General features: G+C 48.6%; 2 protein-coding genes and 2 non-coding genes across 4 annotated transcripts; 3 read left to right on the forward strand and 1 right to left on the reverse strand.

Annotated features, from left to right (window-relative positions):
• Positions 1 to 753: 753 nt before the first annotated feature.
• Positions 754 to 8,283, reverse strand: xpot (exportin, tRNA (nuclear export receptor for tRNAs)). Its single transcript, XM_053414946.1, has 25 exons — positions 8,184 to 8,283; positions 6,683 to 6,829; positions 6,472 to 6,554; positions 6,340 to 6,396; positions 6,061 to 6,130; positions 5,744 to 5,962; positions 5,442 to 5,626; positions 5,158 to 5,326; positions 4,614 to 4,850; positions 4,458 to 4,496; positions 4,315 to 4,377; positions 4,115 to 4,239; positions 3,692 to 3,836; positions 3,490 to 3,609; positions 3,307 to 3,401; positions 3,057 to 3,126; positions 2,739 to 2,977; positions 2,377 to 2,662; positions 2,110 to 2,299; positions 1,914 to 2,030; positions 1,717 to 1,832; positions 1,577 to 1,624; positions 1,383 to 1,454; positions 1,137 to 1,193; positions 754 to 1,067 (listed from the first exon to the last, which is right to left on the reverse strand). Exons 2-25 carry the CDS (start codon positions 6,761 to 6,763, stop codon positions 1,041 to 1,043), a joined length of 2,910 nt encoding a protein of 969 aa, XP_053270921.1. The 5' UTR covers positions 6,764 to 6,829; positions 8,184 to 8,283; the 3' UTR covers positions 754 to 1,040.
• A 1,073-nt stretch (positions 8,284 to 9,356) lies between these two features.
• Positions 9,357 to 12,631, forward strand: rpl18a (ribosomal protein L18a). The gene is made up of 5 exons (XM_053414817.1): positions 9,357 to 9,458; positions 10,819 to 10,998; positions 11,109 to 11,238; positions 12,139 to 12,248; positions 12,487 to 12,631. Exons 1-5 carry the CDS (start codon positions 9,384 to 9,386, stop codon positions 12,577 to 12,579), a joined length of 588 nt encoding a protein of 195 aa, XP_053270792.1. The 5' UTR covers positions 9,357 to 9,383; the 3' UTR covers positions 12,580 to 12,631.
• LOC128429246 (small nucleolar RNA SNORA68) lies at positions 10,614 to 10,744 on the forward strand. Its single transcript, XR_008333891.1, has one exon. It is a non-coding gene; the product is annotated as a small nucleolar RNA SNORA68 (small nucleolar RNA).
• Positions 11,779 to 11,909, forward strand: LOC128429247 (small nucleolar RNA SNORA68). Its single transcript, XR_008333892.1, has one exon. It is a non-coding gene; the product is annotated as a small nucleolar RNA SNORA68 (small nucleolar RNA).
• Positions 12,632 to 13,080: the final 449 nt, after the last annotated feature.

A 13,080-nucleotide genomic window follows, 5' to 3' on the forward strand; every position in this document is an offset into this window, starting at 1 on the left:
CTTTCTGAATAACAGTTTATATTTTTTACTAAGTCTGCTTCAATTTTAATGAGTCAACGAAATAGTAAATTTCCCTTTGAGAATGTAAATCATGCCTCAAATATTGAATTGTGAGATTTTCCTTCAAGGTAAAGAGACGCGTCAGAATACTTGTGAATACTTTACGGATTCTTTAGAAGCATTTGATGTTTTTTTAAATCATTCATAACTTTTAATTTCTTTCCCTTATTTTGCAGAACGAGCTTCAACGTTTAGTTTCCAGATGAGTGAAGATTGTAAAAAAAAAAAAAAATCGAAAGCTAGGAACTTTATTTACATTTTCCACATCGTATTCTCTTATTTACACTTTGTTCCTCCGTCTAAGTTCAGGTTGAAATTACAACAGCCAAAAGTATTTTGTCAGAATTCCAGGAGATGTAATCATGACTCAGCACTGACGTAGCGTTCGGTTCCGATCATGTGATCAACGTAAGAGACAAAACAGATTGTTTTTAAATGAAGGAAAAAGAAGTCGAGCTGAAACGTTTCACTTCAAACTAAAACCCACCGGCCTCAGCACGTTCAACTAAATCATCAAAGCCACATTTTAAAGAAAGGATGTGACTCAGCACTTTTTATCACTTTCTGTGGCAGCAAACGAAAAAAATCTCAAATTGTGTTGAAATGTGTTTTCTGCTGTGAAGGTTCCACGAGAACAAAGAGTCGTTGAGTCTCAGAAGCGTCGGGATCTTCTCAGACGCCCCCCCCCCACCCCCCCCCCCCCGTCTCAAAGTCCTTTCCACACAAAGTTCTCCGAGCGTCCTCCACGTCTCGAGTCCACGTGGACAGCTCGTCTCTCGGGCGCTGAGGACGTTGATACGTCCACTGACCTTCTGTCCGTCTCCCTGACTCAGACGGACGGGGCTTTGTTGTGCATTTACTTCTTAAGTGCAAGAGCAGCTCCTATGCTAAGTTCCATTTGTAGTTTTGTTGTAAAGCAGCGTGTCCGCCCACTTCCTGTGGAGAGTCCTTCAGTCCCAGTGAACTTCCAGTTTCATGTCCTACAGCTTCGCTCGCTGGAAGAACGCCTGCAACGAGAAACATGGTCTGAGTCACGACTCCACCGACACGCCCACTCCCTTCAAACCAACTCCTACCTTGATGTAGTTCTTCAGGACTTTGACGTCCGGCTGCTGAAGAACTTGACAAAGCTCCTGTTGAAATAAAAAGTAGAGATGAACCCGGGGCAGGAACATCGTCTTCATCGTTATCTTCATCACTGACTCGCTGCCTCAGAATCGTTTAGATGGTTGGAAACGCTACTTTACAAACAACTACATTTCCCACAATGCACCATTCCCCCAGTATTTCAAAGAGTGAGGTGCAGTGCGGACGAGTCTCACCTGTGAAATCTCTGGCGCCACCTGCAGCGAGGGCAGATACTCCTGTTGTAAGAACTGGATGAACTCGGGCCCCTGAGAGAAAACAACAGACCAGTGAGACCAGTGGGAACAAACTCCTCCACCAGTGAGACCAGTGGGAACAAACTCCTCCACCAGTTCAATGTTCAAAACAAAACCACAGAATCTGTTTTCACCCGTTTGAGATGGATCATCTTCAGCGTGACGGCACATTCTGACAGAGTCTGGAAAACAAAGCAGAAAGTTTCAGGGGGGGGGGGGGGGGGGGGGGGGGCTCCACATGTCAAAGGGTCTGAGCTCCGGGGCAGAGACTCACCAGGACGGTCTGAGCGTCAGAGAGGTCAAAGGTCGGCTTGAGAGGAGCCAGGAAACAAGCAGGGACGATGTGTTTGTAGATGAAGTCGGGGAATCCCACCATCCCGTCTTTACCTCCTGCAGAGATCAGCACAACAGCGTCAGGACCACACAGGAAGTGAGGAACCACTGGTTAATGACACGTCCAGATGTTCTCACCCCACAGCTCCACCAGCTTGGAGAGGACGATGAAGCAGGTCTTCTGTGCGATGGGGTCGGGGAAGTCCACCGCCCCCTGGATGATGGTGAACACCACCCGCTCGATGTTTTCAGCTCCTGGAGACAGTGGAAGGCCACTGTTAGCTTAGCTTAGCACAAAGAGTGGATACGAGGGGAAACCGTTAGCCGGACTCACCCTGGTTGGCCATCACCTCGTTCATGCCGCTGCCGGTGATGGTCTGGATGAAGGTGAAGTAGCTCCTTCGCAGCATCTGCTTCTCCAGGGCGGCCGCCTGGTCGTTGTCCTCCGCCGGCCGAGCCAGAACCTCGAAGATGGCGAGGACCAGCGGCATGAAGACCTGCTGCAGGAAGGGGGACACCTGCCGCTGCAGAACCAGAGCCCGTTAGACCTGCTGCTCGATCACCACATGAATCCTCTCCTGCAGCCTCCTCGTTCTCCTACCTTGAACTTGGCGGTGATCTGGCTGATGAGCGGGATGAACTCCTGCAGGTCTTTGGCCTCGCAGTCCTTCAGCATGTGCTCGGAGGCGGCGGGGACGAAGGGCAGCACCTCCTCCTCCATGCAGATGATCATCCGGTGCAGGAAGGAGCGGACCGAGCTGCGCAGCGCCCCCCGCTGGACAGGACAGCTCAGTGCAGGCAGGAAGGTCTGCAGACAGTCCCTGTAGACCTCGGTGCAGCCGCAGTGCTTCACCGTCTGCTTGTTGCTGAACGCCTTACTGGTCCGACTGGGAACAGAGAGGCAGGAGGAGGATGAGTGACCAGCTGCTCGGGGGCGAGGAGACGCGCTCGTGCGACGCTCACCTGGCGAATCCGACGGCGTGGCTCAGGCAGTCGGCGAGGGCGGCCTGTCGCTCCTCCTCCGTCTCCTGCAGCAGTTTGGCGAGCAGCGGGTGGAAGGCGTCCATCAGCGGCGCCAGCAGACTCCTCATCAGAGCCTGCTTCCTCTCCGCCGGACTCTCCCCGTTCACGATCAGGATCCCAGCCGTCTCGAACATGAAGAGCTGGTCGTCACTGGTCAGCAGCGCCAGGAAGCCGTTCTCCTGCAGCGAGGAGGGAGGACACCATGAAGACACGTCTCACCTTCAAACAACATGTGACCGATCACGAGGGGAAACTCACAGGAGGAGCGAGCTCCAGCAGATCCTGGATCCGGGTCAGAATGTCCTCGATGAAGCCGTTCATGTGTTTACTGCAGAGAGACGTCAGAACGAGAATAAAGAAATCACTGTGGTCAGAGGTGTGTGTGTGTGTGTGTGTGTGTGTGTGTGTGTGTGTGTGTGTGTGTGTGTGTGTGTGTGTGTGTGTGTGTGTGTGTGTGTGTGTGTGTGTGTGTGTGTGTGTGTGTGTGTGTGTGTGTGTGTGGACTCACTGCAGCGTTTTGACGAATCTGGAGAAGAGGTAGGCGACTCTGCTTCGGACCTTCGGGCTGTTGTGTCTCAGTCCTCTTTGGTCCAGAAACGCCATCTGACAGTGAACACAACTCGGTGTTAACACGTCTGTACAATCTACACAAACACATTTCATTTAAATATCTGAGGTTCTCGCTTCTCACCAGAACATTGGGAATGTGCTGCGGCTCCACGAGGAAGAACTTGTCGTACCGGAGGACGGTTTCGAAGAACTCCAGAGACACGGAGCTGTGCTGGTAGCTGCTGACGCCACACGACACCAGCTGGGGATTCAAACACACGACACGTGAGCGGAGAGCGGAAACACACGAGGAGTCAAACAGACGCTGGAGTCACGTAACTGACCGTCCTCATCATGTCCTGCAGAGCGCTCGTCTTCACCGTCTCACCGGAGAAATGAGCTCCGTGAGACGCCGGCAGGGCCTCGCCGAGCATGTAGAGCAGCCTGATGGAGACCTCCACCTCGGAGAACGAGGCCGTCTGCCAGTTCCTGAAAAACAAAGAGTTTAACCTCAGTGATGAAACCGACTCAGAACACACGTCTGCTTTCATAGTTTGATGAGGTTTAAGAAAAGTTAACTCTAGCGGCGTGCTCTATAATGGCATGCCCTCTTTAGGGGCGTGCTCTCTTTAGGGGCGTGTACTCTGGGGGCGTGCCCTCTGGGGGCGTGCCCTCTGGGGGCGTGCTCTCTCATGGCGTGCTCTCTGGGGGCGTGCTCTCTAATGGCGTGCTCTTTATGGGCGTGCTCTCTAGCGGCGTGCTCTTACTGCATGGTGTTGGTGAAGACTCGGAGAATGGCCTCCAGCAGCAGATCAGGGGAAACTTGAGCCAAACGATCCAGCAGCATCTTCAGCTGCTTCCTGTACTCCACGAACATGGCCTCGTCCTCGCCCTGAAACACAAACCAGGAGCTGAGACCTCGTCCTCGTCCTCAGAGACAGAGACAGAACCGCGGCACCAGACTCACCTCGTTCTCAAAGTTGTACTCTTCATCGTAGGTCAGCTTCTTCATGATGGCGAGCATGACGGCCTGTGGAGAAGCAGCAGCAGGTTTAGATCTCCATCTCTAACAGGTTCAGATCAAAGGAGCGGTTCTCCTCAGCGACTCACCTCGATGCTCGTCTTCTGCTGATCCGTCAACTGAGGAAGCTACAAAACAAATCACATCTTTAATGTTTCCAACTGGGAAAAGAAAGATCATTAGTTTGAGAACAGAAACCAAATGAAAGTCAAAGTTCTACATGTGAGGGAGCGGTTCCTCGGCACCTGTTTGAGGACGTGCAGGTACTCGTAGCAGAAGCCCACGATGTTGGCGGAGATGTCGTCGTCCTCGTGCACCAGCAGCTGCAGCAGCAGCGGCACCTTGGCCTCCAGCGCCTGCAGCGTGTCGGCCGCCTCCTTCACGCTGCCCGCCTTGGCCAGCTTGGTCCAGCTGAGCACCAGACTCTGGCCCATCCCGTTCACCAGCCGGGAGAACTTAGCCAGGAAGTCCACGTCGTCCTCCTGGAAACAGGAAATAGAAAACAAAACATTGTGAGAGAAGCAGGAAGAGCTCGTGACCTTGTGACCTCACGGTGAGAAACCGACACGAGTCCGACCAGCGCTGATATGAGCCGATAGTTTGTGTTTATGTGTTTTCATGTTTAAGTTTGTGGTAAAAAGATATTAAACATTCCTCCTCCTTTAAGGTTTTATTAGTTTAAGGATTTCAGTTTTATTAGACTGTTTGTAATAGACTGACGCAGATGAACCCTTTAATACTAAAGAACCTCCTGAGAAGCGAGGACATCACAGAAGGTCAAAGTCGGACCTGCTCCACGTTGAAGAATCCTGCAGACTGCAGCACTCGGCACAGAGACTCCACCAGTTTGGTTTTATCCACTGGGTCCATTCCTTTGTTGACGATTTCAAACAGGCAGTCGCAGGCCTCCTCCCGCAGCTCGGCCACCGACATCTGACTCAGCAGCAGGTTCACGAAGCTGAGGACACGAGGACACGAGGACACGAGGACATGAGGACATGAGGACATGAGGACATGAGATGAAGGACGTGGAGGACAGACGGGTCAGGACAGGTTCTCCCTCGGGGACTCACCGGTCGTTGGCGATGAGGTTGAGGTCGATCCAGGACACGAAGGCTCCGACCACCTCCAGGCACTGGCAGGTGATCTCCGGGTGAGAGCGCTGGTACGTCTGCAGGATCTGGAACCAGGACTCCACCAGGCTCGGGATGCACTGCTCCCGCATGGCGTCTTTGATCAACATGTTCCTACGAGTCTCCTGAGGAGGACGGACACGACCAGGACAGAGAGTTGTTTATAAAACCACAGATCACTGACATTTTGATGTCTTCTATGATGTAAAAGTCAAACTTAAAGAGAGAGAGTGTCACTGCACCTCGGGCGAGTGCAGGATGTCTCTGTCCACCACCTCAGCGTCGATGGCCATCAGCGTCCGGAGGTAGACGTCCACGCCGTTCGGGTTGAGACCCACCAGAGACAGGACGTCGAAGAAGAACTTGGGCCACAGCGCCGGGTACTCCATCACGAAGGTGAGGGCGAACACCTGCGCCGCCTTGTTCCTGATGAAGGGCTTCTCCGGCTGAGCGTTCATCAGCTGCAGCCAATGAGACGACAGGAGAAACAGAAGCTGTCATGTCCTCCATCTTTATTTCAGACTATATTGAGGAGGTGAAACCTGAGGAGAGACCGTACCTGACCCTGGAGCCACTTCATCAGAGTCTCTCGGATCATCTGCTGCTGGACCACGCTCAGACCAGCGTGTCTGAAACACAACAGGTCACATGTTCACTCCACACGTCTCCTCAGCCCGTTCCTCTGAGCTCTCACCGGCAGCAGGAGGTTCTCTGCTCTCGCTCACGGCTCAGTCACGTTCTCCAGAGTTTCTCCTGGAGCCTGACGGAGAAACTCTGGAGGACACGAGGAGCTCAGTGCAGCTCGACAAGCTCCAGTCAAATCAAACGTCTCGGTTACCTGAACTTGATCTGATGTTCCAGAACTTGGAAGCAGAAGAATTTCACGTGATCGTCACTGAAATCACAAAAAGACAAAAGTGAAACCAGACGCCGGACGTGGACGGACCAGGAGCAGAGGATCTGAACTCACTTGTAAATTCCTTTAGCGAGCGCCTCAGCACAAACCTCCCAGGCGCCCTGGGACTCCTTCAGCTGCTCGAAGTACGCCATCGCCTGGAGGAGCACACACACACCACACACACCACACAACACACACACACACAGTATAAAGAGCTTTTCTCTTGAGCTGTTTTCACTAAGAACAGGAGGGACCCGTGCGTGTGGCGGTGCGGGCGGCTCACCCTCTGCCTGTAGCGGGCGTCGGCGTTGGGGTTGAGCCCCAGCAGGGCCTGCTCGTCCATGACTGCAGACTGGCAGGCCATGGGTGGTTAACTCTCCTCCAGGGCAGGTTCAGACGTCTGTGCTGCGCTCAGGCAGGTTCCTCTCATCTGATCAGAGACACGAGTCGTTAGTGACATGTGGGGGGGGGGGGGGGGGGCATCACAGGATCAGACTCCACATGTCCATCAGTCCGTCCAGATGAGGAAACTGAAAATCTTTGGACTTTTGACCGATGATGGAACAAGAGGATTTAAGACGTAAACAAGATGTTTAATCTACTGATCAATAGAGATCAATGAGTTGCTCCTGTGTTCGTCCACCAGGGGGCGAAGGACTCAGCAGTAAAAACCTGAACAAGTACAGATACAGTTTATACACAGGAAGTACTTGGTGTAAACAAGTGAACAGAACAGTGTGACAGGATGTGAGATATTAAATTCACACAGATGTGAAATGAATAATAAAGTTTATTCAAATGTATTTGCTGTTTGTGAAAATTATAATCAATAGTATGTGTACTGGTCTGTGTACTGGTTTGTTTACTGGTGTGTGTACTGCTGTGAGAGAAGATGGAGCCACATGATGCAACCCCCTGTCAACATCTCACAGGTCTGTGAACTGGTGTGTACTGGTGTATGTACAGGTATGTACAGGTATGTATTGGTGTGTACGACTGTGTGTACTGGTATGTACTGGTATGTACAGGTGTGTGTACTGGTATGTACAGGTGTGTGTAGTGGTGTGTACCACTGTGTACTGGTGTGTGTACAGGTCTGTGTACTGCTGTGAGAGAAGATGGAGCCACATGATGCAACCCCCTGTCAACACCTCACTGGTCTGTGTACTGGTATGTACTGGTATGTGTAACACTGTGTGTACTGGTGTGTGTACAGGTGTGTGTACTGGTGTGTGTACAGGTGTGTGTACTGGTCTGTGAGAGAAGATGGAGCCACATGATGCAACCCCCTGTCAACACCTCACTGGTCTGTAACTGCAGCTAACGGCCGATCCCCGGAGCTCCAGGGGTCAAGTGAGGAAACAACAAGCCGCACAAGCCCCTCTGTTTGTGGGTAGCAGCTTCGACGAGTCCGGGCCACTCCTGTGAAAGTTCACACTGCGATGCTACATGCTAACAACCTGACTCCCATACTGAGTGCCTGAGAGCGGCTAACTCGGGCTAGCTCCGGTTAGCCGGCTAGTTAGCCGCGGAGCCGGGCTGCCGGAGGGACCCTACCCGGGGAAAGCGGCGGGCAGCACCGGGGGCCGCTTCAGAGACGTCCCGCTGCCCGGCTGTGAGAGCCGGGGACAGGGGGGGCTGTCTCCGGGCTGTTACTCGGGTTTGACCGGAGCTCGGGGCTGGAGCTGCCGCTGGGTCATGTGATCTGAACCCCGCTGACGGGTCCTCACAAATTAAAACATGTTTAACTCAGAATAAACTCAGATTATTAATCATCATCTCACCTTCATGGAAACTTAACTCATCACGTGTCTCCGCTCCGGTTCAACATCAGGAGAGTCAGCAGCGGCTGTGCGGCGTGTCCGCCTGTTCGCTTCCGGCGTGCTGACCCGGAAGAGACCGGCACCAGTACAACGTGGTCATCACAATAAGCACCAACAATAAACATCTATATATCTATATGATCAGTGTAATCATAACATTTATAATCATGTGCTTGATTTGTGACTTTAGCATCAAGACCTTTCAACATGGAACTCTCTTATAGGCCACGAGAACAACATCTGTATACATTAAATATAATAAATGATCAATTATAATAGATATGTAGTGACTGTGCTCTAATCTACTATCAAATCAAAGTTTACATAAGAACAGAATGATACAGGATACATGTATTAATCCCAAACACGTGCACAGACACACTCATGCAATTGAGGGAAACTTGTCCTCTGCTTTTAACCATCAGGTGAACACACAGAGCAGTGAGCAGCCATGGGGCCCGGGGAGCAGGTGTTGGGGGAGTAAGGTGCCTTGCTCAGGGGCACTAGACAGTGGGGTAGGGAGAATCCTCTTGGATTTTTGTACAGATCCAAGTGTTGTCCACCCAGGTTCCATCCATTAGTTGTTAGTCCGTCCAGGTACGTTCTTTTTGTTGTTGTTACTCCGTGGATTCGAACCAGAGACCTTCCAGCCTGGTGTCTTCCCAACTTTCTGCCACTTGTATTGTCCACCAACTCTGCATGCATGTATTGTGATGTATAATAAAATAATGTTACAGTATTTATATATGATATTAATGTTAATGTTATAATATATATATATACGGTATGTTTATTGTATGTATATCGTTATATTTATGGTAACGTTATAATATTTATACCTTATATTAATAGTAATGTTATAGTATAAATACTTTATGTTTATTGTATATATATCGTTATCGTTGTTGTAGTATTATCGTGTTTATACTTTATATTTATTGTGTATATATTATTATTAAATATATATAACAATGTACATACATATGCACCTGGAGGCGGGACAAGTATCCTTGTCCCGCCTCCAGGTGTTCTCTCCTCTGATTGGCTGAACCTGACGTTCTTACTTTAACCCCAGCCAATGGTCAGTCTTCCTCCTCAGCCTCAGCCAATCAGAGCTCGGGCTGCCGGGCTGAAGATGACAGCTTCCTGTGCTGGGTACACATGCGCAGTGCTCTCGCTGCAGCTCCCTCTTTTACAGCGGCGTCGAGTGGAGGAACCATGAAGGCGTCCGGAACAGTAAGAACCTCTCAATTCAACATGTCGGCCGTCGTTAGCCGAACTCTGAGTGCATTGTCCCGCTCATGAAGCTCCGCTCGCCCGGCACGAGGCTCCGCGGGGCTCGAAGGTCGAGTCAGAACCGACATTTAAAGCGTTTTCTCCGGCGGCGGTGGTGTCTCCAACATGGCGGCCACCGGACCATGTGGACGGGGGGGGGTGCTCCGAGACAGTGAACCCGGAGAATCACTCCAACTTTTAAAAATGATCATCTTTAAATATTAAAATCTAATCTGCTGCTTCACAATGTTCACTTCTGATGCTCGCTGCCGAGGAGAAGCTGCGTGCTAGCACCGAGCGAACAGGGAGCTAGCGCTAGCTGCTAATGTGGCTCTGAAGTGTGGACGTCATCTGGATAACGATCATTTTAACTTAATGTTAATTTAATGAGTTAAACAGTTCACATGTTTAATCTGTGGATCCGACTCAGCGCTGAGCATCATGGGAAATAAATCAGTGGACACATTGTGACACCGACACGTGTTTATTGTTGTAGATTAATAAACCAATAACTTCTGTCTGTGAACTAAATTAATAAAGTTTCATTCTGCCTGGTTTTAATACATCAACTTCATCACAGTGACAAGTTAATGTGAGGAAACAATCTATAGTTTTAATGTTTAATAATCTGCAGAGAGTTTACCTGTCAGGATTTTAATTAATAATTTCTATGATGAATTATTGATGAGCAGCTGATTTGTTTCAGGCTCAAACCAGCTTGTTATTTAACAGAAGCTTCAAATATCTGGACTTTAACTTGAAAAATGTAAATCAACTTCAAACTAACTTTCTATAAATTGAGTTATCAATTAACTAATTCAACTCTAGATGGAATATTAATCTGTAATGTGTTAACCTTCTTACCAGTTTATATTTTTACTTGATGTCACATTCAGTGAAAAACAAAGTAAAGAACAGACTGAAGCCAAATTTGTTTAATAAAGTTGTTGAACTTTCAAACTAAAGTGAACGAGGAATTCAACATTAGATCAACTTCAATTTAAATCTGTTGTCAAGACTTTGAGGAAGAGAAGAAATCTGATGAATCCACATGAGACGTGACAGAAGTATGAAGATGTTTTTATGTTTTATTTCTTTAATGTTGTGGTTGATAGATTTGCACCCTAACCCAAAGATCCCACCCTGCCCGTGGTGTGATGTTGCCTGGTGTGCAGACACTAACGGGTCCTTGTCGCCTTTCTCTGACGCTGCCGTGACTCAGAAAGTGAATCCAAGGGCCCACATCTGATCTGCTCCTCTGAAGTGATGAACACGCTCCTGTACACACGTTTATTAAGTTTTATATCTGTCCTGCTCTCAGCTTAGGGAATACAAGGTCATTGGGCGCCTCCTGCCCTCTGCCAAGAACCCTGCCCCCCCTCTCTACCGGATGAGGATCTTCGCCCCGAACCATGTTGTGGCTAAATCCCGCTTCTGGTACTTCGTCTCCCAGCTGAGGAAGATGAAGAAGGCGTCTGGAGAGACCGTCTACTGTGGACTGGTACGTGTACCAGTTCTACTGGTCCAGTGTCGGACTCGTGTGGAAGTGATGAGAAGACAAATCCAGAAAACTGAGTGAAACACATTAATAAATCCATGTTTCTTGTTTAGGTCCACGAGAAGACCCCCCTGAAGGTGAAGAACTTCGGGATCTGGCTGCGTTACGACTCTCGCAGTGGAACCCACAACATGTACAGGGAGTACAGAGACCTGACCACATCTGGAGCCGTCACTCAGTGCTGTGAGTACAAACATCTGGACTCTGGGTTCATATCGGGTTCAAGTAGAAACAAAGAACCATTATCTCAATGACATCAAATCACAAAACGTGTGTAAGTGGCCGAATAAAGAAAGAAGTCCCTGTCCCACAGCAGGTGACTGGTTGATTGACCCAGTTCATCAACACGAGTCAGTCACTGGTTCTTTGTTCTGTGGTTTCTGACAAACTAACAGACTTCAGGTTTTTACTGAAGAACTCGAGTCAACAGGTTGATTCTTGTCACTGGTTCAAGTCATTAGTTGATTTGTTGTCGTGTTAAATTATCTTAGATGTTCTTCTTCTCCACGTTCAGTGAAAATCAAAGTAAAGACCGAAATGAGAGTGAAGACAAAGTGTTTAATAAAGTTAAACTTTTCAAACTAAAGTGAACAATGAATTCAACATTAGATCAATTTAAATCTGTTGTCAACACTTTGAGGAAGAGAAGAAATCTAATGAATCCACATGAGACGTGACAGAAGTATGAAGATGTTTTATTTCTTTAATATTGTGGTTGATAGATTTGCACCCTAACCCAAAGATCCCACCCTGCCCGTGGTGTGATGTTGCCTGGTGTGCAGACACTAACGGGTCCTTGTCGCCTTTCTCTGACGCTGCCGTGACTCAGAAAGTGAATCCAAGGGCCCACATCTGATCTGCTCGAGTCACAATCACACAAACAAGACTGTTAAATTCAAAGATTGTTCATGTGAACAGTGAAACGTGAACTTTTTCTGAAACGTGAACTAGGACATTAAATTGATTTATTAACGTTTGGTTTTCTATCGTTGACATTTTCACTCATGTTTATAACCAGTCTGAACTGGTAATAAACAAGTTCACTATAAGGTCCAGTTGTTATGAAACCTGTTTGTCTTTCAGATCGGGATATGGGAGCTCGTCATCGTGCTCGCGCTCACTCCATCCAGATCATGAAGGTGCAAATCATCGCTGCCAACAAATGTCGCAGACCGGCGATCAAGCAGTTCCATGTAAGTGTGGTGGTGGTCCACCTCGAGTGGGCGGGGCTCTCTCTGGACGGCCTCATCGTAGGCTGCTCCGGTTTATAAACCCGCTAAACAAAAAGCCAGATTCCTCTTCCAGGTTCCCAGCTTCCATCTTCTAACCTGGCGGTTTTGAAACTGGCGACATGATTTAAAAATGTAAAATTTTATCACTGAGTGTTTTTAACGTCAAATAAACGTTTAATGTGTCTGTCGCCCCCTGCAGGACTCAAAGATCAAGTTCCCACTCCCTCACCGGGTCCTGCGTCGCCAACACAAACCCCGCTTCACCACCAAGAGGCCGAACACCTTCTTCTAAACCCAGTTTGTCACTGTGTGGGGAATAATAAAGTTTCTATTGTAGAAGACGAGCAGCTGCTTCAGTGACTCATTCTTTCATCATGTGCCCCGGGGAAAATAATAGTGTGATGGTAAAATTATGTAGTTAGAACAAAGAGTCAAATGAGTTAAACTCTCAGTTCAAAGTTTGAGTTTTTGTATAAAGGAACATTTGACTTGTCTCTGAGCCGTGAGACTGATGTTTGAAAACATAGAGAAAAAATTACTCGTTTTTAAGTTCATTTTCATGTATTAGTGGTTAAATATTTGCCAAACTGGTTTTTGTAATCGACCAGGTTGGTGAAGTAATAAAAACCCAACAGAACATATTTCGTTAAATGTTTCTTTCACTGGTTTTCAACATCTCAACGGGATGAACCACAAAACCTTTAATATTCAATGAATAGAAGATGAACCAGTTTGAAAACAGACTGATGTCTGTGAAGCTGCAGTTGCGCAGTTTGTCCACACGGTGTCAGTG

The sequence above is a fragment of the Pleuronectes platessa genome, chromosome 22 (assembly GCF_947347685.1).
Source record: "Pleuronectes platessa chromosome 22, fPlePla1.1, whole genome shotgun sequence".
Lineage (NCBI taxonomy): Eukaryota > Metazoa > Chordata > Actinopteri > Pleuronectiformes > Pleuronectidae > Pleuronectes > Pleuronectes platessa.

Bases quoted from the DNA above. Each gene is read 5' to 3' on its own strand.
- xpot (XM_053414946.1), bottom strand. From the start codon at position 6,763: ATGGCCTGCCAGTCTGCAGTCATGGACGAGCAGGCCCTGCTGGGGCTC. The intron at 5,963-6,060 runs GTACGGTCTCTC...CATTGGCTGCAG, and splicing joins TGAAGTGGCTCCAGGGTCAG to CTGATGAACGCTCAGCCGGA. The intron at 5,627-5,743 runs GTGCAGTGACAC...CGTCCTCCTCAG, and splicing joins ACATCCTGCACTCGCCCGAG to GAGACTCGTAGGAACATGTT.
- rpl18a (XM_053414817.1), top strand. From the start codon at position 9,384: ATGCGCAGTGCTCTCGCTGCAGCTCCCTCTTTTACAGCGGCGTCGAGT. The intron at 9,459-10,818 runs GTAAGAACCTCT...TCCTGCTCTCAG, and splicing joins CCATGAAGGCGTCCGGAACA to CTTAGGGAATACAAGGTCAT. The intron at 11,239-12,138 runs GTGAGTACAAAC...TTTGTCTTTCAG, and splicing joins TGGAGCCGTCACTCAGTGCT to ATCGGGATATGGGAGCTCGT.